At 53.0% G+C, this 25559-nt stretch overlaps 2 protein-coding genes across 2 annotated transcripts in view; one reads left to right on the top strand and one right to left on the bottom strand.

The window, feature by feature from the left end:
- The window catches only part of Col5a3 (collagen type V alpha 3 chain), a 14794-nt gene extending 3173 nt beyond the window's left edge, over positions 1 to 11621 (bottom strand). Inside the window, exons 1-8 of the mRNA XM_055601260.1 lie at positions 11387 to 11621; positions 6287 to 6448; positions 6001 to 6190; positions 5776 to 5932; positions 4702 to 4806; positions 3868 to 4017; positions 1674 to 1781; positions 1437 to 1580 (exon numbers count right to left, since the gene is read on the bottom strand). Of these exons, the coding sequence (XP_055457235.1) occupies positions 1437 to 1580; positions 1674 to 1781; positions 3868 to 4017; positions 4702 to 4806; positions 5776 to 5932; positions 6001 to 6190; positions 6287 to 6448; positions 11387 to 11474 (1104 nt within the window). The 5' untranslated portion in view covers positions 11475 to 11621. The remainder of the gene's footprint in view (positions 1 to 1436; positions 1581 to 1673; positions 1782 to 3867; positions 4018 to 4701; positions 4807 to 5775; positions 5933 to 6000; positions 6191 to 6286; positions 6449 to 11386) is intronic.
- Positions 11622 to 14781: 3160 nt separating this feature from the next.
- On the top strand, positions 14782 to 21000 carry Rdh8 (retinol dehydrogenase 8). Its single transcript, XM_055601181.1, has 6 exons — positions 14782 to 14884; positions 17902 to 18063; positions 18603 to 18782; positions 19664 to 19757; positions 20526 to 20709; positions 20785 to 21000. Exons 1-6 carry the CDS (start codon positions 14782 to 14784, stop codon positions 20998 to 21000), a joined length of 939 nt encoding a protein of 312 aa, XP_055457156.1.
- The last annotated feature ends 4559 nt before the right edge of the window (positions 21001 to 25559 follow it).

Genomic DNA, 25559 nt, shown 5'->3' with positions numbered 1-25559 from the left:
GATAGATAGATAGATAGATAGATAGATAGATAGATAGATAGATAGATGGATGGATAGATTATAGATAGAACAACAATAACATAACAAAATCTCCTAGGAGACTGGTGAGATGTAACTGTGGGTGTGTCTGTGTGCTTCCAGAGAGAGCTGACTGAGGGAAGCATCCAGAGGGATGGTGGTACTTCCCCTGACAGAATTAAGGGGGGAGGGGTGCGAGAAAGCCAGCAGAGAACCGGCTTTCCCTACTCACTGCTTCCCCTTCTCCAAGAACTGAGACCTCCCCACCACGTGCTCCGTGATGCTCTGCTCAAGTGCATGAGGCCAGGCAACTGTGGCCACCCTCTGAAATGTGAGCAGAACAACCCTCTCCTCCCCCAAGTTTTCTCCGTCAGGCACTTTGTCACAGCACCAAGAAAGTCAACGCCAGTCTCCCCTCTAACTCCTCTGCCAGCCCCGAGGAGATCCGGGACCGCCAGCCCCTCTAGCCGCTTCTACCCAAGGCTTTATGACTGAGGACACCATCTCTCTGCTCAGGAGTCAGTCCCAAGTCTGTCTCCCCAGCCTCGGTGGGCTCCCTGGACTCTAGAATCTTCTAGCCATCCCTGGTTTGGAATCTCACTTGAACATCAAGCACACGTTACAAATTCGAGGCCCCCGGAAGTGCTCAGCTTTCTCCCTTGTCCTGCAGCTCACTTGACGGCCCCGCTACCTGCCTGCCTTTCCCCACTGTCTGCACTGCTTTCCTCGCTGTGACAAGATACCCGAGGAAGCAACTAAGTGGAGGAGGTTTGTTTCGGCTTACACTTCGAGCGGATTTGGTTCACCATGGCAGGGGAGGTACACGAGGCAGCTGGTCACAGCACAGCCACAGCCACAGGCGGGGCGAGAGCGATGGCCGCTCAGCTCACTGTCTCCTTTAATGTAGTAGGAGCTGCCTGCCCACGAGCTGGTGTCGCACACATTTAGCTCGGGTCTTCCCTCCCTCGTTTAGCCTCATCTAGATAATGCCTTACGGGGCATGGCCAGAGGCTTGTGGCAGGTGGTGCTGGAGCCTGTCGAGGTGCCGATCATCACATCAACCTCCAGCAACAAGAACAAAGGAGACATGTCCCCAAATCGGGGCATTCTCTCTCCCATTGCCAGATAACAGTGCAAGTGTCCCCCACAGACTCTCTGGCTCCCCCTCCTGTCCATTCGGCAGGCAGGGCACTCAGAGAGCTAGAAGCAGGGCTCTGAAGGAAGTAGAGTGGCTTCTCACCCTAACTAACTAAAGGCCAGCTGCATCACCAGTCTCTGTCACACCGTAAGTGCTTGGTAAACACTTTTCAACTGCAGCTGTGCCGCGGTCACACAAAGGTTGCTGACACAAGGCAAACCCAGTCAGGAGAAAGCATGTGTCTACAGTCCGTCTCCTCATGCAGCCCCTCTAGACTCACAGGGAAGATCTGGAACTCAGTCTGTGAAGACTGTTCCGCTGCCCGGAACTTGGGGCCCATGGTGGGGCCACCTCCTTCCTCATCATCCTCGGCAGCTTCCATCTCTTGAGTCCTCAGCTCATTTTCAGCACCAGAGTCCAATCCCTGCAGGAGGACATTGGTGACGTCAAGGTTTGCTCTCTGCCATCACCTTCACCACCCCACCAGCTGGCCCAGCACCATCCACTTCCTGCCAACCTGCAAGACAGTGGCATTTCGTCCGATAGTCACAGTGGTGGTGACGGCCGAAGGTGGAGGGGTCGGAGGCGGCTGGGGAGCCGCCGTCTCAGCCATGTGGAGGGAGGTCTGCAGCAGGAATGGAAGGCGTGTCAGATTGGGGATGAGGCCAGTCAAAACAGAAGGAAACAAAAGAGGAGCCAGGTCTCTCCCTTAGGGAGTTCCCAGTTCGGGGGCAAGGCGTGGACAGACAGAGGCAGCTTCCCATCAAGCGCAGAGGCTGGCGTGGAGAAAGGCAACTGGTCTAAGGTGGCCAGAGTGGTAACGTCCCTGCATACAGGAGGAGCAGGAAGGGCCAAGTCTCCCAGGCCTGGGAGCAGAACTGGATGAGCTCCAGGGGCCCGGTGGTAAAAGTCAAGAGCCAGCACGCAGGGCCAGACTCCCGGAAGCCCAGCCCCGCATGTCTTCTTCCCTGACAGCTTAGCAGTCAGGGAAGCCAGCCTGGCTGCAGCTTCTCCAGCCTGGACAGCTGCGGGAGAACTGGGTCAAGGCAGAGAAAGGAACCACAGGGGCGTAGGTCAGAACCAGGGACTGGCGAGGGCGTGCTGCTCTCGGTATTCATGCTATGGGCTAGAAAGATCCGGAACTGTAGTTACAACCGGTGACCCCTACAACCAAGGACTTCAAGCGATGACCCAGCCAATGACTTAGGACCCCTTACAAGCACCAATGACTGCTAAGTGAGCTCTGCATCACGATTCCTGCCAATGGCTCTAAACAGAGAGCCTTCCACCTGGGGACCCTACTGTGACCCCAAGCAGAGGCATCTCGTGATGGGGGAGGGGCATTGGCCGCTCATCTGAGATTCCAGCCCCTCACTCCCAGCTATCTATCATTCTGCCCAGGCTGCACATGGTCTCCCGGGCTCTGCAAAGGCAGGAGTCCTGAGTGTGAAAGGCTAACTGAAGGAGCCCTCCATTTGGGCAGCATGCTTGGGGTGGCCGCTTAGGGGGGACCCACGCCCCAGTTTGTAACCCTTTGCATTAGCTCTCTGCAAGCACACCCAGTCAACTCATTGGTTTCCCAGGCTAGATCTGAGTGAAATCATGCCTTGGTTGGCCATTATTGCCCTATCTATTGTTCACGTCTCCCCAGGAAAAGCTCACACACAACAGTGAACGCCAAAAACACCAGCAGTGAGCTTTATCAATGGCCTCCTAGGGGACGCCTACAAGTGGGAACTGTTGGGGGATAATTTAAATAATGATGATTAGGAGCACAGCAGATCTTGTATGAAAGGGGTTTATTAGATGGAGATGAAGAGAGAGAGAGAGAGAAGGAAGAGCAGGACATGATGCAGCGGGGAAGAGAGAGGGGACACCCCAATAGAAAAAGGGGAGAGGGTCAAGAGGGCAAGAGGGGGAGCAAGAGGCAAGAGGCCAGGAGCAAGAGGAAGAGCAAGAGACCAAGAGGAAACCAGATGGCAGGCTGGTCCCTTTAAGGAGGAAGGTAACCAGGTCTTCCAGGTGTGGCCACCCGGCTGGCAACATGATGACATCATAGGTTGCTAGGCAACCAAGAAGCAGGTTTCTTAAATACTAACATTCCTCCCTTTTTCTATAATTAAAAAATGAGGAACTTGGGCTGCTTCTCATGTAAGACAAGTCAAAGTACATACGGTCGGTCAAGAGGAGGGGAAGCCTCTGCCCTGGAAAATTTAGGGTAGAGGGTTGTCAGTAGAGAGTTGCCAGCCATGCAAGGCAGGCAGCAGGTAGGGACTGAGGAACGCTGGGAGAACCTGGAGTTGCTTGGCCTGGCCCTGAAGCTCACCATGTATGTCACTCCTGAAGGTGAACGCTCAAAGAGGATGAGCTTTCCTGATGGGGTGCGGGAGGACCTGTGCCCACCAGTGGCCCCCAGCAGTGAACCCCACACACTGACACAATAACCAATGCACCTGCAGCCAGTTACCCCAGCTGGTGAGTCCCTCATTAAGACTCATCATGGCCCTTCTAATCATCAGATCCTCTTGTGTTCAGAGGTGCCTTCTCTAGCTCCTGATGGGTACGGAGTGACCCTGAGAGCCCCTGACACAGGACCTGGCATCCCCTCTGGCTGAGAGGAGTCAGATTCTGAGGACCAATGCAGAAAAAGAGGGACCAGAGATGGGGGCATCAGGCAGCAAAGAGCAAAGCGAGACCTCCCAGGTTCTTACCTGATTCTCAGGAGCACCAGCCGTTGGATCCAGACTTGAGGTCTCCTTGTTTTTGTTTTTCTTTCTCCCCTTGCCCTTGCGACCCCGCCCTTTTTTCTTTCCTTTGCCCTTTCGACGAGGGGCAGTTGTTTCTGGTTCGTCTCTGGGGGCCTGAGGAGAGGGTTCTAGTTAGGGTTAGAGTCTCTCACCATCGGATATGCCATCACTTGGGTCTGGCACGGTCCGTAACTGTGTGTAAGTGTGCGTGTGCGTGCGTGTGCGTGTGCGTGTGTGTGTGTGTGTGTGTGTGTGTGTGCACCTCCTCATGGAAGCCAGAGGGCAGTTTCAGGCACCGTCCACCTCTTTTGGCTGTTGTTGAGACAGAGTAATGGCCTGGAGCTCACCAACCAGCCAGTGAACCCCAGGGACCCACGTGCCTCTGCCTTCCCAAGCACTGGGATTAGAAATGTGCCACCATGTCCAGCTGCTCCACGCAGGCTCCGGGGGTCAAACAGGTCCTGGTACTTTAAAGTGAAGGCCCTTTCCTGACTGAGCCATCTCCCCGTCCCCAGACGGATCCTTTCGTTGTTGATATTTTGAGGACAGGATTTTGCTACGTAGCCTAGGTTGACCTCAAAGTCCTCTCACATCTATCTGCCTCCCGAGTACAGAGCTGACAGAGATGTGCCTCACACCTGGCTTGTCCTGGCACTGGAGGTTAAGATCGGGGATCTGCCCTGCGTTTGGGGTCTGAAGTGGCCCGCCTCCTCGTTTCTGGGTCATCACCTGCTCTTTCTTGACACCTAGAGCCAGGGAGGCCTCACCCGGAACAGCCACCCGGAACAGCTCACTCACCCCTGTGGTTGTGGACTCCAGGCTCTCACAGCCAGGGAGGTAGCGCTCACAGGCCTGGAAGGCAGCCTGAGGGTCTGGAATTAACAGCAGCTCCTGGATGTCTCCCTAGACAGGAGGAAAGGAGCCACAGGATGATTCTGGCCCTAGTTTCCCAGTGTATCTCTGCCCCGCTCCTGACAGGGAGCCGTGGTGCTTCCCACCCGGAGCGCCCTAGGGCGGGGAAGGCCTGTGGCCTCCACACCTGTAACTGAGAGAAGCAAAGAGCTCACCAGCCTCATGACACACGGCAGAACACACACCCAGTGTGCTGGTCAACCTTGCCAGCTCTTAAAACTTGCATCGGCTTATTTAAAGCGTGCGGCTGCACACACAGAACTGCCAGCTCACGCCCGTGTGGAGCCGAGGGGATAGCCTGCAGGATTTCATTCTCGCCTCCCACCACATACATTGCAGGTCCCAGATCAGGTCACCGGGCTTAGCAGCAAGCACCGTTACTGACTGAGCCGGCCCCTGATAGCCAACTTGACCGGATCTACATTTACCTAAGGCTCTGGGCACACCTGTGAGCGACTGTGTACGTTAAGTGCCTTCATGCTTCTGTCTTGAAGCAGCGGTGAAAAACATAGTAATAATACACTCAGCATCTGCCCCCTGAGGCTCAGGGTCCCCTTCCTCTCCGGTCACCTCCGTGTGCCGGGTACCAGACACCAGGTGGCTCACTGGAGAGATGAGTTTTCTAGTCTCCTGGAGGGTTCACACCCCCAAATCACACTGTATAACCTCCGCACCAACCGGAGCCACACAGAGCTGCCGCATCTGCCACACAGACGCTCGCCATACGGCCAGACACTATCCTGACCACGGGCACGTGCGCACGGCCTCCTGCGCTGTCTCAGTCACAGAGTTTACCCCAGCAGGGACCCAGTCTACGCGCGTGCATGCTGAGCTGATAATCCAGATTTCCTGACGCTCTCTGGTGCGGAGCTCCCTTCCGCCTCTGTTCTCTTCTGGTTTAGGCTGAGGAAAGAGCTCCCCTCCCTCCGCCTCAGTTTCCCCTGCCACTGAATTCTATACCTCAAAAGTATCCTCCCCGCTGTCCTGGGTTCCCATCACGGTGAGTCCAGCTGTACTGATAAACCGAGGCCCCTGACCAAATACGGGGGCCTGAGGTTCACAGTCAGCCACCGGGGTCACCACGCCACCACTGATGCTGACGGCCACGCGGTGCCACCTGCAACAGGAAACAAGTCTCAGTGCCCGGATGTCCTCGGGGCACCCCTCCCCCTTTCTCATACTCACCTGCCATCCATAAGGTTGACCTGCTTGGGGAGGGACCTGAAGGAGTCACCAAGGAGTCCCAGAGCCGGCCCCAGTGACAGCCCCAGCTGCCGGACGCCCTTCTCATCATAAATAGATAGAAGGACAGAGGCATTGGCTGGCTGGCCCCGCAGAGTGAGCAGCACAGAAAAGTTCTCAGGAAAATGCCCATCTGTGTGGGCAGAGGCAAAGGGATCGGGTTAGACAGCCCTGCTGACTCCACCCGTCCAGGATGAGCCCCCGCCCCAGCATTCCTGCCCCGACTCACCCGGAAAGAGCTGCCATGTGGGGACACTGAGCGGGCTGGCTTTGCCCACCCTGAAGGCGCGGTCGCCCTGTGGAATCCTCTGGGGGCAGAAGCCAGGCCCCTCGGCAATCCCAGCCTGGCCCCCACGCACACCCCAGGCTTTCAGCACATCCACAGGCTCCACTATAGAGAGACAGCAGGGTGAGGAGGCGCGCTCAGAACCTGCTGGTTGCCCTGCCCCCAATCCTGATAGCTACACAGTGAGTTCAGGGCCAGCCTGAACAACTTAATGAGACTGTCTAGAACATCGAGAAGTTTAACAACATCAACAAAAAAGCCCCAAACTCCACAACTCTTGCTCCGGTGTAGGGGTCTCCTCTCCTCACATGTGTGTCAACAGTCCGGGAAGAACTGGGCGGCCCGGGACCAGCAGCACCTCCCCCACTTCCCAACAGATGTTCCTGGTACATCAATCTGTTGACTGTGTTTTTTCCCCCCTAAGTTTTTGGTGAGAAAAAAAAAAAAAAAAAAAGCTGACCTAGTTCTAGGATGAATCAAAGCTTCCTGGCTGGAACCCCAGAGCCAAGCCTTCCCCTCTCCCTACGCCCCCACACTGGTTCCTTGGGCAGATTCCCAGCATGGAGCCCCCTTGCAAGGAAAAACCCACGGCGGGAAAGGGGTGTAAGGGTGCACTCTTCTCAGACCCCATAGCCTCCTCCCTCTGACCCCCGGCCCCACGGCCCCCTCCCTCGGACTCGCAAGCTCCACAACCTTCTTCTCATTCTCTCTTCTAACTCTTCCCTGACTTTTCCGCCTGACTCCCCGTCTAATGTCCACCCTGACCTCTTCCTTTATCTTTCCCATGATCCTCCATATCACCCAGACAGGTATTATCACCTCTGACCATCTATTTCTGATAACCCCCTGATCCTCTCCCTCTCTCATCTCACAAAGGAAAGAATAGGTCTAGCCCTACAGGCCCCTAAGCCAAGCCATCCTTGCAGCCCCACCCAGGCAGCTTGGCCAGCTTTAACTGGATCCACATGGTCTGGGCAGGGCGGGTGAAGGCTTCCCCTGGGCCGAAAGCCCCTGGCCTGTCCTCTCCCCCAGCAAACTGTCCCACTAACCCCCTGACCCAGACTCTTGGCAGGAGTCAGGTTCTGCTCAGTCTGCCATGACCTCACTCCAGGGTGGCTCAGCTAACCTTGCCACTGAGAACTGGGTTGGGGGGCGAGGCTTGGAGAGGCATGAACTTGGGTGAAGACCCCACGCCAGCCACCCCCTTTCCCCTCCAGACTTTGTAGAGCCCTGTTCAGGTCCCTGTACCTCACTCCTGACCGGTGTGCCTTTCCTCTGTCCCACTTCATGGCTCAGGTCTGAAGTCAGACAGTCGACAATCAATCTTGCTCTCTTGACATCCTCTCCTCCCCGCACCACCCCCTTCCTACCATCTGTAACTGTCTCTTCAGTGGCCAGGCTGTCATTAAGAAGTATGTGGGGGCTGAAGAGATGGCTCAGTGGTTAAGAGCACTAGCTGCTCTTCCAGAGGACCTGGGTTCAATTCCTGGTACTCACATGGCCGCTCACAACTATCTGTAACTCATGTTCCAGGGGATCCGACACCTTCTCACAGACACACATGCAGGCAAAAACCCTAACACATGCAAAATTATAATAACATTTTTAAAAGTTTAAAAAGAAGTATTTGAGGCTGGAAAGATGACTCAGCAGGTAAGAGCACTGTCTGTTCTTTCAAAGGTCCTGAGTTCAATTCCCAGCAACCACATGGCGCCTACAACCAGCTTTAGAGAGATCTGGTGCCCTCTTCTGGCCTGCTGGCTCACATGCAGGCAGAACGCCATACAGAAATAAATAAATAAATAAATAAATAAAATCTTAAAATTAAAAAAAAAAGTATTTGATGACAGCCCCCCCTGGACTGAATTTGGGTTCTCAAGTTCTGCTACCATAAGGTCATCTCCATCAATCCCAGAAATCCCCTCCAGACTGGGAGCCCCTGGGAAGACGGAGATCTACAGTATCATCCAGGAAAGGGACTGTGCCCAGCTCAGTTTGTTTCTGTTTTTGAGACAACGTCTACTGCAGGCCAGGCTGGCCTTGCACTCTTGAACCTCTGTTACCGCCCCCAGAGTGCTGAGATTAAAGCATGCGCCACCATGCCCCATTTATGCAGCTCGAGGGTGGAACACAGGGATCCCCGCATGAGGGGACCACGTCACCAACGGCGCTACCTCCTAACACAGACCCCAGCTTCTATGTAGTAGGAAAGGGGTCTCCCCTTAGTCACTGCTCACTCCAGTTTCAAGAGTCCTTCCTGCCATCCAACCCAAAAGACTCTTGCTTCAATCTTGAGTCTTCTCTGCCCTGACCTTTTCACTGGCTGCCCTTTCTCTCTCATGGCTCCATGACAAGGAGATACACAAGAGCCATTGAGCCTGTGGGGCATACAGGAGGGGTCAGGAGCTGCCCAAACTCTCCCCCACATACACCCTCTCCCTGCCTCAGTCAAGACCTCTAGGGAGATAGACGCCTGGTGGAGCTAAGATGTGGAGGGAGGCTGGTGGGGATCCAGCTGAGTCACGGATGGAATCCCCCACAGTAAATGCACGACGTTTTGCAAGCATAGGACTTGCCACTGGATGAGGAACAGGCAGCTAATTAGATGAAAAGTTCTGAGGACCGGCAAGATGGCTCAGCGGGTAAACGCATGCCCTGAGCTTGACTGAAGGAACCCACATGTGGAAGGAGAGAGACAACCGACCCCTTCAGGTCTGAATTCCACATGTGCACCGTGCCATGCACACACACACATACAAAAGAAATAAATGGAAAAAAAAGAAAAATCCACATTTGATGCCACTGCTCACCATGAGTGGGTGCCCTGGGCAGCGAGATTTCTACACCATAAAACCGCCAACAGGCCAGACTTGCAACTGGAGATGGTGGCTTTAACCCGAAGGAGATTCTCCCACGCCATGCAAGGGAAAATATGACCAAGCCACTGAGTGGGTGACTGGTTGTGGAAGATGACAGCATTTGCCTGTGGGCCATGGGGAAGCACGAGTGAGACTCTGAAAACACAGGAGGGCCCTGTCTGGGTGGCAGATGGGGTTGCCTGGGTGTGGCCATGAGTTGCACATTCCTGGAGTCCCCGGGGTCTTGTATACTGAAGGAATGGCTGAGGTTGCATGACCCTGAGGTTGCTGTGAGCGTGGGAATGGGGCATAGGCCAACGCAGAGTTCTCAACGCTGGCCGCAACCTTCCCAGACTCAGCAGAAACCGGGAGAGTGTATGCGCCTGACCTCTGGGAGGCCATCTTCCTTTACCTCAGGGAGGTGATGGAGATCTCAGCGGCCCCGCTCACCCATCACTAGGAGGGTCGTCATGCCCTCTCACCCTTGCCACCCGCAGAACCCTGAGAGGCGTGGCCGGGGCACCAGGCCAGATGCTCACAGCTGGGCATGCATCACCGGTGACTCACCCGTCCCTTTGCCCTGGGGACCCCCTTGGGGCCCTGAGAAATTCTTTAGGAAAAATCACCCCAGGATCTTGCAGCTGGGGTGAGATGCAACTTCCACTTGGCTGCCCCTCCACCGGCGCTCAGCCCCACCCCGCCTCCTGCCTCACCCAGCCTCGCCCCTCGGTGCAGCCCTCCCGAGGGCCCTGTCCATGGTGCTGATGCCGTGGCTCTAGGGAGAGCAGAGTGGGGGAGGGGAGGGGAAAGGAAGGGTAGGTGCCAGTTTTGGGCAAAGAAGAGAGCATGGTGTGAAGTCCTTGGAAGAAGCACAAAAGGTAACTGTGTGGGTCGGTGAGACAGCTGTATCAGGCTGCTTGCTGCCAAGTCTAATAACCTGAGTTTGATTGGGGGGGGGCCCCACACGGTGGGAGGAAAGACCTGACCCTCTAAATTTGTCATCTGACTGATCTCCACACACACTCTTGTGGCACAAGTGTACACACGAGCAAGCATGTGCGTGCGTGTGCACGCACACACATACACTAGATAGATAAATGTAATTTTGAAAGAAAGCTGTGAATTCCTGATTTGGCCATTCCACTCAGCACCAAGCTCAGAACCAGCCTCTCACGCTCCCCATGGGCAATAATATAAACTCCTAAATCCCATCCACAGTCAACCAAAGACAAACACATCTGTAACACATGATTACTCTGCAAACCATCCCCTCGGGGTAAGGGGTGAAACCTGGTGAAGAGTGGTTCCCTAGCGTGCGGGGAGTCCAGGGTTCCAGCCCAGCACCTTGCGACCTGCCATCTCAGTGCTTGGAGGACAGAGGCAGAAGGATTGGAAGTTCAAAGCTACATTCCTGGGTTCCACAGTGAGTTCGAGGCCAGCCTGAGCCACATGAGACCCTATCTCATACAACAGACAAGAAAGAGAGAAGAGGGCGGAAAAGACTCACAGCTCCACAGGCACGCTGAACTCTCCCATCTGACCCACCCTTCCAGGGACTGCCCTGTCACCCACTCTTACAGTCCCAGCCAACCCTCACACCCAAGTGCACAGGTATACACAAACCCCTATAAGAAACAGTTTGTTTGTTTGTTTGTTTGTTTGTTAAGGCAAGCTGTCATATAGCCCCCTGATCTCAAATTCAGTGTGTACCTCAGACTGGCTGTCAACTCCCTATGCTCCTGCCTCTACAGTCCCAGTCCTGGGGTTTCGGGTACATTTTTTACACAGTGCTGATGATGGAACCTGGAGTTTGGTTCATGCTAGAAAAGCATGTCTGCCAGCTGAGCCACAGCCCATGCCCCGTACACCCACCATGTCCCTTTGAGAGACAGGGTCTGCTTGCGGAGACCAAGATGCCCTTGAATTCAGTACGTAGCTCAGACTAGTCTTGAACGTGCAAACCACCTAATACTGCCTCTTGAGCGTCGGGACTGCACCACACCCAGCAGCATCTGTCTTCACACACCAGCTTGTTTCCTGGCAACATCCCCCTCCTCAATCAATGGTCACATGCACACAACAGCCGGAGCTAGACCCGAGGATCTTCACATCACCGTGGCACCCATTACTAACGACCTCTCCCTTGCAGCCCCAAATGCTGTTCCAGCCTCTCCTCCCGGCTCACCAGCCAGCGTCCAGGACACGAGCTGCAGAGAGGCCAGGAGCAGGCAGAGGCCGGCGCAGGGCTGGTGCAGTCTCCGGCAACTTCTCATCCCAGCGGGGCCTGGTGCACTAAGGCCAAACGGGCTGTGGACTGGGCTGACCACCGGGAGCAGTCACTCTGGACAGCCGGAGGCTGTGAGGATCTGCAGGAGACTGTCCGAGACCCCGCCCTAGCCGCGCCCTGCGCTCCAGCGCCTTGGCCGGGAGGGGCCCGGGCCGGAGGCGGGGGGGACCCACAGCTGCACGGAGGAAAAATTTTGCGAAGTGTGAGCCACGCGCTGATTGGCTGGCTGAGGTGAGGGGCCATTCTCGCATCGTCCACCACAAGGACGATGGGCTACGCCTACCAGCCCTGGAAGGGGGGGGGGGGTTCCGGGGGCGGGAACAGCGGAGTCCCAGCCTAACGCTGGCTCCCAGACTGGCTCTCTGAAAGGCTTTGACCTCAGAGCTAGACAGAGCTCAGCACGGAGAGGCACTTGCTGACCTGAGCTCTCTGTCCCGGAACTCTCAAGATGGAAAGAGAGAACTGACACCCAAAAGTTGTCCTCTGACTTCCACCCCCATGCCATGGCAACACACGCTCCCCACCCTTTGGACACACACTAAACAAATAAATGTAAGTTTTAAACCAAAGCACACACACTAAAGGCATGCTTTTTAAATCCCAGCCTTCAGAAGGCAGAGGCAGCGGGATCTCCCTGAGTCTACACAGTGGGTGATTTCCAGGAGAGCCGGAGCTCCATAGTGAGACCCTGTCTCGGAAAACAAATCAATAAGGTGAAATAAAAGCACCCCCAGCCTTCCCTCAGACGTGGGGTTACGGTTTGGTGTAAAGCTACACCTAACCCTTGCTGTCTCAAGGCCTGCATCACCCCAAAGCCTTTGGGACCCCACTTCTTCCATAATCCTCACCCCAGAGGCCCAAACTGTCCTCGCCATTCTCTAAACCTCCATATGCCCACATGAGCCTGGAATTTGGAATTCAGTGCCTGCTACCATCCTTAAATTCTCACCATTGACTCCAAAACGCACTTCTGACTTTCCATCCGACTTCTGTGTACGTTCATGCGCTGTGCGTGCCCGTGTATGCAGCTGTATCTGGAGGCCAGACGTTGGCCATCTTCCTCTATCACTCTTCCACCTGTGTGCGTGTGTGCGTGTGTGTGTGTGTGTGTCAGGGTCTCTCGTTGAACCTGGAACTCTCCAGTTTGGCTAGGCTGCCTGGGCACCGAACCCCAGGGAGCCTCCCGCCTCTTCCTCCACAGTGACTGGATTCTAGGCAGGGGCTAGCTTTTTACGTGGGTGCTAAGCATACAAACTCAGGTCCTTGGATCCTGGTCCTCACTCCTGTACAGCAAGAACTTGAACACCTGAGTCCTCTCTCCAGCCCTCACACCGTTTCTTTTCTTTGTTTTTATGGAGTGAGGATAGAACCCAGTGCCTCCTATCCTGTGAACACTCTGCCGCTGAGCCACACCCCAGGTGTCCCTGTTAATCTCCAAGGAGAGGAACTGGGGTCCATTCCTTCTGCCTCACCTTCGATCACTTGAGGGAGGCAACCACCCCAGTCAGGGACTGCTCTGCCGATGACTGACCGGTGTAGACAGGCAGGAGCCAGGGGATTTGCCCAGGGAGGAATCAAAGCAGCGGTGTGGGTGTGTCTGTTCCTAACTGCCCCTCCTGGAGGACTATGAGGTGCCAAACTGCTCCCTCCCAGTCTGGGCTCCTTAGACAAAGGCTCTCTGTCCCTGGAGAGAAGGGGGTGGGGTCCCATGTAGCTGGAGGAGATGGGGCTCCCCAGGGTGGAGAGAAAAGAGAGAAACTCCTCTCTCCAGAGACAGCCTTCTCCAAAGAAAGGAGAAGGCTGTCACAATGTCCTAGCCATAGCCCCTTGCTAGGAAGTTCTTCTGGCAGTCTAACTGCTTTTTCTTTTAACACTTATTTATTTATCATGTGTATGTGTGCGTGCATACAGTCTTGCACAAATGTCACAGCTCCCAGGAGAGTCAGAAGACAACTTTTCAGGAAGTCTGTTCTCTCCTCCTCCGGCCATTCCAGTCCCTGGAATTGAACTCAGGTCGTTGGGCTTGGCAGCAGGTACCTCTATCCACCGAGCCATCTGGCTGCCCCTAGTCTGACTTCTTGACCTCTAACTGGCTTTTTGAGGGAAGGGGATACTGGGACAGAAGCCAGGCCGTATGCATGCTGGGCAAGGGCTCCACCTCCAACCTCTGTCTCCACTCTGCTCTGACTGACGTCTGTCAGTGGAGACTTCAGGAATCCTTTCTGTTTCTTCCTCTGCGCATCTAGACCTTTTGCAGGCAGAGTTGGTAAGAGAAGGAATACCCATTCACCCCTTAAGCTTGATGACACTTTAACAAAATACTTAGAACCACTTATAAGCCAAGCAGTGGGGTATGACCTGTGATCACAGCACCTGAGAAGCTGAAGGTCTCAAAATCAGCTCTACCTAGACTACAGAGGAAAACACGTCTCAAAAGAGACAAAAAGTTGGGGGGCTGGAGAAATGGCCCACAGGGTGAAGACATTTGCCAACAAGCAGCTTAAGCTGAGTCAGATCGGTGGAGCCCACAAGGCGGAAGGAGAGAACTGACTCCATAAATTGCACTCTGACCTCCACGTGCATGCCATGGTATGTGGACACACACACACACAAATAGTTAAATGTAGTTGTTTTATTTTATTTATTTATTTATTTATTTATTTTTAAAGGGGGAGTGAGTACAGTCTCTGAAGAATGAATGTGTGTGCACAATCAGGGCTGGGCCTTGAGCCACATCTCCATTTTGTTTGTTTGTTTTAGTTGAGGCAGGCTCAGACTTAATTGCCCAGCCTGAAAGAAAACAGCCAACCTACGAGTGCGGTGGCGTACCTCTTAAATCCCAGCACTTTGGAGGCAGAGGCAGGCAGATCTTTCTGAATTTGAGACCAGCTGGCCTACATATCACTTCCAGGAGAACCAGGGCTCCATAGACCCTGTATCCAAATAGTAATAATAATATTAGAAAAAATAAAACAAACAAGTAAAGAAATAAATAGCCTGGACTCAGCCTCAGTGTTCCAAACCAGTGCTGGAATTACAGGCCTTATGCTCCTAGGTTTGGCTCTAAGAAGAAGCACCCGCTGGATGAGAGTTAGGCTGCTGAACTGAACAGAGTCTCTGCAGCTGCCTGTGCGAATCCACCTCAGCCAAGTCCTCCTTCTCGGCCTCCCGGCTCTGCTCCGCAGGGGACCAGGTGGCTGGGGTTTAGGAGGAGGGATAAGGAAAGCTGTCGGCCCGGTGGGGGTGGGGCAGGGGCTGTGTGGGTGACGCCACAGGCTCCTGAGAGGATCAGCATGGCCTCCCAGCCTCGGAGCGTGCTCATCTCTGGCTGTTCTTCAGGGATAGGCCTTGAACTCGCTCTTCAGCTGGCTCATGACCCCAGACAACGTTACCAGGGTAAGGACTAGAAGCTTCCTAGGGCCCACAGCCTCTAGCACTCTCCTGGTGTAGGTTGGATACATGATGCCTGGGGAAGACCCTGGACACATAGAGGGAAGCTCTCTATTGCCCTACCGTAGGTAATTCTCTCATCTTATATATATTTCCTTTTTTTCCCTAAGATTTATTTATTTTTATTTTATGAGTGTGGGTGTTTTGCCAGCATGTGTATCTGTGTAATACTTCTGTACCTGGTGCTAAAGGATGTCAGAGAGATTGTCAGATCCCCTGGAACTGGGTTTACAAACAGCTGTGAGCCACCCCGTGGATGCTAAGAACGGAACCCGTCCTCAGGAAGAGCAGCCAATGCTCCCAAGCCATCTCGCCAACCCCTCATATGTATTACTTGAGTACTAGATGGCAGATGAGAAAATGTTATGAACAAGAACAGGGTGTGTGTGTGTGCGTGTGGATGTAGAGTAATTGACACTATGCTTGCCTAGCATGCACAAATCCCTGGGGTCTAGGCCCCGTTGTTGCCCTTGCCTGTAATCCCAGTACTCAAGATGTAGCCAGAAGGGTCAGGAGTTCAAGGTCAGCCTCAGCCTTAGAGCAAATTCAAGACAAACCTGTGTTACATGAGACCCAGTCAAGAAGAAGAAGAAGAAGAAGAAGAAGAAGAAGGAGAGGAGGAAGAAGATTAGCCCCAAACCAGGCTATGACAGGGCACATCTGAAATTCTGCTATTCAAGAGGTTGAGGCAGGAGGATTCTGAATTCAAGGTAAGCCTAGGCCATATAGTGATGCCTGTCTCAAAATAAAATAGGCAAGCAAAGAAAACACCTTCAGCTCTGGTTGGTGTACAGAGGCAGAGGCAGGCAGATCTGTGTGAGTTCGAGGCCAGCCTGGTCTACAGAGCAAGTTCCAGGACAGCCAGGGCTACACAGAGACACCCTGTATCCAAGCAAGCAAACGAACGAACAGACAAAAAAGATAGATAGAATGAAAGAAGAGAAAAGAAAAGAAAAAGACTTTCAGGCTGGGAGTGAAATGGTAGTACATGTTTGTAATCCTAGCATTCCGGAGCAGAGGCAAGAGGATCATGGTACATTCAAGGCCACCCGAGGCTATATAACCAAATCTTGTTTCAAAAAAGAAAGGAAGGAAGGGAGGGAGGGAGGGAGGGAGGGAGGGAGGAAGGAAGGAAGGAAGGAAGGAAGGGGAGGGACCGAGCATGCCCAATGGTAATAAATGTTAAAGTAATAAAGCAAGGAGTGTGGGGCTGAGTGTGGTGGCACAAACCTATAATCCCAGATCTCGGGAGGCAGAGGCAGGTGGATCTCTGGGTTTGAGGCCGGGGCTACATAACAAGAACCTGTCTCAAAAAAAGAAAGAATGGAAGCTGGAGGGACAATTAAATGATTAAGAGCAGGATCCGAATTCAATTTCCAGCACCCACGTGGCGGCTCACAACCATCCAGGACCCCAGTTCCAGAGCATCCAACAGGCACACAACACCCATACACACAGAGTAAATAAATATACCCTGAGGTGTGGGAGTGTGGGGTGTGGGGAGGATCTGTCCCAGAAAGCATCTCAGAGGAGGCTGGCTCCAGCACCCCTCAGGCTGCTCACTGACAATGCCCCCACTAAGCTGATTACAGCTCCAAGATGACAGGCTTACTGCCTTGCCTTGCCTCACACCTGACCTTGGGGCCTTAAAGGAGCCTTTAGCTACTGCAGCTGTGCAGCTCGTGGCTGTGCTGTGCGGGCCGTCCCTGGGTCCTCTGACCCAGAGGGGAAGCTGGCCGACACTGTCACTTGAGAGCCAGCTGCCGGGGTGAGGACATCACCCCAGTTGGCAGAGCTGATTCTCCCAGCTCTGTGGGTTAGAGGTGGGCAGAGCTGTGAGTGTGCGAGCGTGAATTCCCATCTGAGCGAGGCTCATCCCTGTGCACGGGTATTCAACAGATGAAGATGCCTGCCACACGGCCAATGCCGGAGTTCAGTCCCTGGGAAAGAAGGAAACCAGTTATGACAAGTTGTCCTCTGAGGTTTGAACACACACACACACACAAATACACAAAATAAAAGTAAAACTTTTTTTTAAATAGTAATGCTAAAGGGGTTGGGGTTTTTATTGTTGGTTGCAGTGTGTGTGTGTATTTGTTGGAGTATGTGAACATATGTGTTGGACTGGTGCTAAATGTCCGTGTGAAAACATGTGGGTCTCTATCTGTGACTGTGTAAGACCACAGAAACAGCTGGGCATGGTAGCTCACAGCTGTCATCCCAGCCATCAGGAGACTGAGGCAGGAAGACCTCCACAAGTCCAAGGCCAGTTTGGTCTACATACTGAGTTCCAGGTCAGCCAAGGCCACGTAGCAACACCCTGCCGTAGCCAAAACAGGAGGCCTAGAAAGAGCACTTGCTGTTCTTGCCGAGGGCCTGGGCTCAGCTCCGTCATCCACAGAGCTGCTCACAACGACCTGTAAACACACACATTGTGCACGTACTTACTTGCAGACAAAACACACATAGAAATAAGCGATATAAATCTTAAAAATTTAGGTCTGAGAGACAGCTCGCCCAGGAAGTGCTTCCCACACACGAGAGGGCCTGGGTTCTACTCCCTCACCCAGGTAAAACAGCCAGCATGGTGGCCTGGTCTTGACATCCCAGCACCTGAGAGGCAGAGGAGGGAGGAGTCAGGAACTCACTGGACAGTTAGTCTAGCAGGGCTGGCAAGACGGCTCACCAGGTAAAAGCACTTACCTCTCAAACCTGACAACCTTAGTTCGCTCCCCGAAACCCACAGCATAAAAAAGAAACCGACTCCCCACTTGTTCTCTGGCCTCAGTGCATGTGCTATGGGGGGGGGAGGGCAGTTGTCTCCAAAGGAATGACACCAGCGTTACCCTGTACGCACACATGAATGGGCACGCGCAGAGAAAGACACACACGCACACACATGCTAAAGAAACGCACAGGACAGAGGAGCCCAGCACCTGCCCAGCTCTGCTCTCTGCCTCCAGTGGTGGCCACCATGAGGGACCTGGGGAAGAAGGAGCCATTAGAGGCAGCTGCTGGAGAGGCCCTTGGAAAGACGCTCACCGTGGCCCAGCTGGACGTATGCAGTGACGAGTCAGTGGCTAACTGTCTCAGCCACATCGAGGGAGGACGAGTGGACGTGCTGGGTGAGACTTGCAGCCTCTCGGGTCACTCATGAACACACATCAGCTCTTAAGTATACACTGTCAGCCAGACGACAGTTTCTAGCTCCGGATAGACGGGTAGACCAGTTGACCAGGGGTCAGAGGTACCAATCTGTCAATTAGAGATGCCAGACTTTGGGGGAAGGCTGCATGGGAGAGACACCCTCACATAAGGAGAAAACCATATGTGGTTGGGAAAATTACTTCAGTGAGTCACTTGAAGGCAAGAGGATGATGACGCAGCCGCTCACGGCCTCGTGGAGCCTGCTAAGGTGGGTGGGTCTGGCCGTCTTGGTGCAATTTTGGGGCAGATGGGAATTGCTCACATATTGTATGACAAAGATTTGGTTTGCAGTTTTTTTAGTTTCCAGCTCTTCCACCCACTCTCCCAGGACCAGAGGCTTGTGCAAAAACCAAACTGTGTAATACCACCTCGGTTCCACGTGTCTCCTCCTAGACTGGTTCTGAGGACTCAGGTCCTTGGGGCGACTTCAGACCACACTCTCTGTGCATGCCCTTAGTGAACAACGCTGGAGTGGGCCTCGTGGGGCCCCTTGAGGAGCTCAGCCTAGCCACTATGCAGAACCTGTTCAACACCAACTTCTTCGGGGCCATCCGTCTGGTCAAGGCTGTGCTTCCCGGCATGAAGAAGAGGCGCCGGGGCCATATCGTGGTGGTCAGCAGTGTTATGGGGCTCCAGGGTAAGTCCGGGGGCCGCCCCCCATACAAGGTCAGAAAGCTCCCAAGTAGGTTTTAGGTCATAGTTCAAATGAACTTGTGTTGAGAAGGACTCTGCTGCCCACAAGGGAAGCATTCTAGGGTTGGTTCACTTAGTCTGCCCTGGGTAAGAGTAGACAGCAGAGGTATGCATGTCACTGACAGCCACCCACATCCCAGGAGCAACTCCACTTCTGGATGTACCTGAAACATCTCTTAACTCACAAGCCTGACATCCAGTGAACCATCAGGACCTCCCCCCCCACTTGACAAAAGCCGCCATCAGACCATAGGGACTTATATAGCGCTGGGATTCTGAGACTCAGCAGACAGGGGAATCTATTTGTGATATCCTTCGTGGACCTACCAGCCACCTACTTGCCATCTATGCTCCTGGCATCTTCTTCCTCTTCAAATCCTTGTAGGCCCTCTTCCTCATCATGGACATCCTCTGTGAGCTGGCTGCTGCCTCAGCCACCCTCTAACTGCATCTGTCATGGAGAAGCATTAACAACTCACTGTGTTCATGGGCCCTAGGGACGCCATAAGTAAATGAAGCATAGATACAGATAGAGGGAAATGGGGGGGGGGGGTTCCTGGGAGCAGGTCGAGCTGAAAAACGGTGACATGTTTTCCAGAACAACCTTGTCCTCATGCTATGTGTGCCCATTGCAGAATTCCATACACCCATGATTTGGGCCCTGAGCAGCCCCTCATTCAAATGCCCAGATCCTCCTTGCTCTGTGGTCCAAAGACCTCATCGCCCTGGGACGCACAAAGACTATCACTCACACACACACACACACACACACACACACACACACACACACACACACCTGAGTCCGCCTCACTCTTCCTCTTCCAGGTGTCATGTTCAACGATATCTATGCAGCTTCCAAGTTCGCCCTGGAAGGGTTCTTCGAGAGCCTGGCTATCCAGCTGCGGCAATTTAATATCTTGTGAGTCATGAGTCAGGCTCTTGGGTCGCCAGGGGAAAGGGGAGATGGTGATGTGGGAGGCAGCGAAGGACAGAGTCTGAAAGGCAAGTTAATAAAGCAGGGGACTCATGCCCTGCCCCTCTCTCGGGACTGACGGGCAGGTAACAGTTGCTGGGGAGCCCTTCACCCACTCTGTAAACAACCCCCAGGGAAGTCACTGGGTCACACACACACACACACACACACACACACACAAAGTGGGGAGGGCTCATTGGGAAGAGGGAAGGGTCAGCAGGAGTGGAAGGGGGTGAGGGTCAAATATGATCAAGGCACATTATGTCCGTAAGATACCCATTAGTAGGCATAATTCATGTGTGATGATGAAAACCATTTTCAAAGTGGGAAGGAGGGGGAAGCCAGCTGAGGAGGAGGCAGGAAGGGAAGCAAGATGAAATAATGACCACAGAGGGCTGGGGCCACAGCCTAGAAGTGGAGCCTTTGAACCTCAGGCCCATGCAACCCAGCGCTGCAAAGTAACAACAACAACAACAAATACTAAGGAGGGACCAGACACTGTGGACCCTGCTGGCACTCAGGAGGCAGAGGCAGGCAGGTCTCTGTGAGTTCAAGGCCAGCCTGAGCTACATAGGAAGTGCTAGGATATCCAGGGATACACAGTAAAACCCTGTCTCAAAAGAGCAACAATGACCACACCGACACCTGGAGGGAGGGGGATAGGACAGTGAGGGAGTGGTCTGGAGCACAGCCAAGCCCTGGTCCTCTTCCCAGCGTCTCAATGGTGGAGCCAGGCCCCGTCTCCACTGACTTTGAAGGGAAACTCCTGGATCAGGTTTCCAAGGAGGAGTTTTTGGACACTGATCCCGACACCCTCGGCTACTTCCGGGACTTCTACCTCCCAGCCTCCAGGGAGCTCTTCCGCTCTGTGGGACAGAGCCCACGGGATGTGGCCCAGGTGAGTGGACAAGCACAGTGGCTCAGGATGCTGGAGAGCTCTGTAAGTTGCAGAGCTCAGGGTCCCCTTCCACAGGTCATTGCCAAGGTCATCGGTTCCTCCAGACCCCCGCTCCGCAGACAGACCAATGCTCGGTACCTCCCGTTGACCATGCTTAAGGCCGTGGACCCCTCCGGAAGCCTGTATGTGAGAGCTGCCCACAGGCTCCTTTTCCGCTGGCCTCGCCTTCTCAGCCTTGGTCTCCGATGCCTGGCCTGTGGTTGCCTCCCAGCGCGTGTGCAGCCTAGATGAAAGGTGCAGAACGGACCCTTCCCCTCCTGAACAGGCCTGGCTCTCCTCCTGGATGGTACAGACTCACTTTTTCACTCATTCAGGCCCATGGGAAAATTTTCTTTGACAAGGCCCCACTGTGTAGCCCTGGAACTCACTATATAGACCAGGCTGACCTCAAACTCCTAGACACCGGGCTGACTCAGCCTCCCAGAGTGCTGGAATTAAAGGCATGCACCACCACACCCAGATAACTTTGTTAATATGTATGTTGGCACGTGTGCCAGGGGTGCCCTCAGAAGCCAATAAAGGGCATTAGCTCCCCAGGAGCTGGAGTACAGTCTTACGATCGTCCAGTACCAGTAATGGGAACTGAGCCACCTCTCCAATCCAAAGCTGTGTGTGTGTGTGTGTGTGTGTGTGTGTGTGTGTGTGTGGTGTGTGTGTGTGTGTGTGTGTGTGTGTGTCCAGGCATCTGTATGCACGTGTAAACGGAGACCAGGGGCTGACACTAGGCGTCTTCCTGGATCGATCTTCACCTTATGCATTAAGGCAGGGTCTCCCAGCTGCACATCTGCAGTCTTGGCACTACGGGATGCAGAGTCAGGAGGACCAGGAACTCAGGGCTGTTCCTTTGCTCTTCAATTAAAGGTGGCGTTGAGACCTCCATTTGAACATCATCATCTCCCTGAGGGTCCCTCCACCCTGTCCTTGCCTGCTTTGATCATTGCCCACATTATCCACCTCCCGAGTGCTCTGTCTCTCCACCTGAGGGTCATCAAGATGGCTCAGGGGACAGAGGTACTTACCACCTAGCCTGACCACCTGAGTTCAGTTCCTGGGACCTACATGGTAGCAGAAAAACAGCCCGTATGTGGTCCTCTGACCTCTACATGTGCTCTGTGATGTTCACACACACATGTACACACATACACACACACAAATGTACATACATGGGGGGGGAGAGTTCCTTGCAGTTTGGGGTCAAGTGGGAGGCAGAGGGGGCTGAGGGGTTCTGGCTGTGGCTTTGCATCACTCTGGATTTCCCGAGGCTGATGCTATGAGCCCTGAACTCACCATACATTCCTGTGCTGCTGAAATCACGCTGAGTCAGACTCAGCTGCACAGAAGAAAGACTCCTCATCACTAAGAGCGGTAACTATACAAACAAACACAGCGAGGGGAAGCTGGTGTTGGACACTGGCGGGCTGTTATCACCGACCTGGCAGGGAGACTGGCCCAAGTTCAGACAATGCTGGAGACAGGCTCGAGCTTGGTTCTTCACTGCTGCCCTGCGAATGTCCCAGTCCAGCCAACACACCCAGCCCGCAGCTGCTCAGGCTAAGACACCTGAGCTTCTCTCCTGACAGGCAGCTATGGCTTCCTCCCTCCCTCCCTCCCTCTCTTCCTTCATCTTCCTTCTTGCTTTCCCTCCTCAACCCCAGGAGACTCCAGCATGCCAATCATGTGCTCTAAAGTCCCTTATTACTTTTTTGGTTTTGTTGGGTTTGTTTTTGCTTTTGCTTTTTTCATTTGGTTTTTTTTTTTTTTTTTTTTTTTTTTTTTTTTTTTTTTTTTTTTTTTTGCTTTTGTTTCTGAAACTGGGTTTTTATGTTTAGCCTTGGCTGTTCTGGAACTCACCCTACAGATCAGGCTGGCCTGGAACTCACAGAGATTCCCCCCTGCCTCTGGCCCCCAAATTCTGGGATTAAAGGCTTCTGCTACTGTTACCCAACAACCAACTGGTTACTTTTTAGCAATGTCTATGGTCACCAGTTGCATGCAGCACCTGAGGAGGCCAGAAGAGGGTGCCAGATCAGGAACTGAAGTTACAGGCGGTTGCTGAGCCACCGTGTGCTGGGGACCCCAACTCAGGTCCTTTGAAAGATCTTCGAGTGCTTTAGCCACTGAGCCATCTCTCCAGCCTAGGAGTGTCAGCTTTTGGTGTCAACATAGAAGCCTCATAATACCCATAGTAATGTTCCCGGGAAGCAAGCAAGCCAGCACGTAGACAGCAGCCCTTCAGGATGGAGATGAGCTAGAGGATGCTGGTACAGTGATTACACAGGCACAGACTGTGGCCAAGTTATCTCATGAACTCTGGCACATGTGTGAAATGATGTATTCATTCTAGTGTTTATATAACAGCAGAATACACACTGGATACCGCCCAAGGATCTGTCAGTAGCAGACCAGCCCCAGAACGGATCATTCCTCTAAAGATGGAATGCATTGCAGGTCTGGAGAGAACGAGGAAGCCCGTTTGGGCTTCTGCAGAGAATGTTCAAGGTACATTATTCAAGAAAAGAACTCACTCAACAGACCAACAAGATGGCAACAAGTAAAAAGGTTTAAAAGAATGATATATTTGGGGTTTTTTTTCTCATTAAAACCTTCTGTCCTGATTTTTTTAAATGATAAAAATATGCACAATGTAAAATTTACCATCTTAATTTTATTTTCTGAGTTCAGGGTCTTAAAGAGCCATGGCTGGTCTCCATTTCCCAATCTTCCCATCTCTACCTATAAGTGCTAGGATTATAAGCCTGAGGCACCACACCCAACTTTGGTCAGTTTTTAAAGAATGATTATTTTATGTGTGTTGGCATTTTGCCTGCCTGTATGTGAGGATGTTGGATTCCCGGGAACTGAAGTTACAGACAGTTGTGTTGCTGGGAATTGAACCCAGGCCCTCTGGAAGAGCAGCCAGTACTCTTAATCACTAAGCCATCCTTCCAGCCCCCAGCTTTAGTCATTTTTAAAAATTAAAAATGAAATCTGGAGAGATGGCTCAGCAGTTAAGAGCACTCATTGCTTTTGCAGAGGAGCCAGGCTTGTTTCCGAACACCCATATTAGGCAACTCAGAATCAACTGCAATTCTAGCTTCAGGGGACCAGACACCCTCTTCTGACCACCAGGGGCACTGCCCCGCCCCCCCCCCCCCATGCACGCTCACACAAATGAGACAAAACAAATCTTTTCTGAAAGAGAATATCACAGGGGCTGCAGAGACGGCTCAGCAGTTGAGAGCACTGGCTGCTCTTCCCAAGGAGCTGGGTTCAACTCCCGGCACACATATAGCAGCTCACAACTGTCTGTAACTCCAGTTTCAGGAGATCTGATGCCCTCACACAGACAGACATGGAGGCAAAACACCAATGTACATAAATTAAATTGTTTTTTTCTTTTTTTTTTTTTTAAAGAACATCACAGCGTGGAGTTATTTCATTTATTCAGTTTTGGTTTTTGTATTTAGCTGTGTGTGTGTGTGTGTGTGTGTGTGTGTGTGTGTGTGTGTGTGTCTTTGAACACCTTCAGGAATCTCCTCCCTCCCTCCTTCCATCTTGTTGAGGTGGGGTCTATCTTTTTGCTCCTCTGGTGCTGAATACTCCATGCTAGCTGCTCTGTGAGCTTCTGGGAAATTCTCTAGGCCCCACCTCCCACCTCACTGTGATTACAGATAGGCACCTCTGCATCTGGATTGCCACATGACTTCTGGGCCTTGAACTCAGGTCTTCAGGCTTGCAAAGCAAGTGCTTTTCCCCTCTGAAGCATCTCCCTGGCTCTAGGGCTTTTGTTGTTGTGGTTGGTTAGCTGGTTGGTTGGTTGGTTGGCTGGTTTTTGTTGTTGTTATTTAAGACAGGGTTTCTCTGTGTATCTGTGTGTCCCTGACTTCTCTAGAACTCACTTCTCTTGACTGAGCTCAGAGATAACCTGCCTCTGCTACCCAAGCACTGGGGTTGGAGGTGTGAACCACAACACTGGCTTTTTCTTTTGATTTTTCCCTTGGCCTTAGGCTTGTTGGTGTGTCTGTTTGTTCGTTTGTTTTGTAAGACAGGGTCTCAAGTAGCCCAGGGTGGCCTTGAAATTACTGTCCAGTTGAGGATGACCTTGACCTCCATCCTCCATCTCTGGAGTGCTGGAATCACAGGTGTGCACAGACATGCCTGTTTTATTCGGTGCTGAGGATAGAGCCTGTTGCTTCGTGCATGCTAGGCAAGCCCTCTGCCACTGAGACACACACACACACACACACACACACGTTTTGAGACAGGATCTCACTTTGTAGCTGACCTTGCACTCGTCGATAGCCACACCCAGCCCTTCTCTAGGTCTTAAACGGCAGTTACCTCTGTGAAATAACTCAGTCTTTCTTCCCTTTCCAACTCCGTCATTCCCGACTCACAGAGGCTACTGCAGCCGGCCTGATGTCAGTTCTGGTGATTTGAGCTCTGCAGTCTGGGCAGCGAGCACTTTCCAGTAAAATGTCCTCATCCCAGAGGTGTCTCCCATGCCCCCCACCCCCGCTGCAGCCCTCCTACCTTTCTTTTGGTGACAAGGCCTATGCATGTTGCCCAGGTTAGCCTTGACTTCCTAGGTCCAGGGGATCCTCCTGCCTCAGCCTTCTCAAACAGTTGGGCCTACAAGCACTTGCCTGCTGACGACTTCCTGATTGCAGCCTAAGCATCGCTTCCTCTGAGAGGCCTTCCTTGACTAACCAGATGCAATAAGATGGCAGGCTCCTCCTGTGCCGACTGTTGCAGAGCTGTTCTAGACCGTCAGGATGGAAGCTCAGTTC

The sequence above is a fragment of the Psammomys obesus genome, unplaced genomic scaffold (assembly GCF_907164565.1).
Source record: "Psammomys obesus unplaced genomic scaffold, mPsaObe1.curated_primary_1811, whole genome shotgun sequence".
Classification (NCBI taxonomy): domain Eukaryota; kingdom Metazoa; phylum Chordata; class Mammalia; order Rodentia; family Muridae; genus Psammomys; species Psammomys obesus.
This window is presented reverse-complemented; position numbering and strand designations above follow the sequence as displayed.

What these genes read in the sequence shown, in the direction of transcription:
- Rdh8 (XM_055601181.1), top strand. Translation starts at nt 14,782, where the DNA reads ATGGCCTCCCAGCCTCGGAGCGTGCTCATCTCTGGCTGTTCTTCAGGG. An exon ending in CAGTGTTATGGGGCTCCAGG is followed by an intron (nt 18,783 to 19,663) that starts GTAAGTCCGGGG and finishes TTCCTCTTCCAG; the next exon opens with GTGTCATGTTCAACGATATC. An exon ending in CTGCGGCAATTTAATATCTT is followed by an intron (nt 19,758 to 20,525) that starts GTGAGTCATGAG and finishes TCCTCTTCCCAG; the next exon opens with CGTCTCAATGGTGGAGCCAG.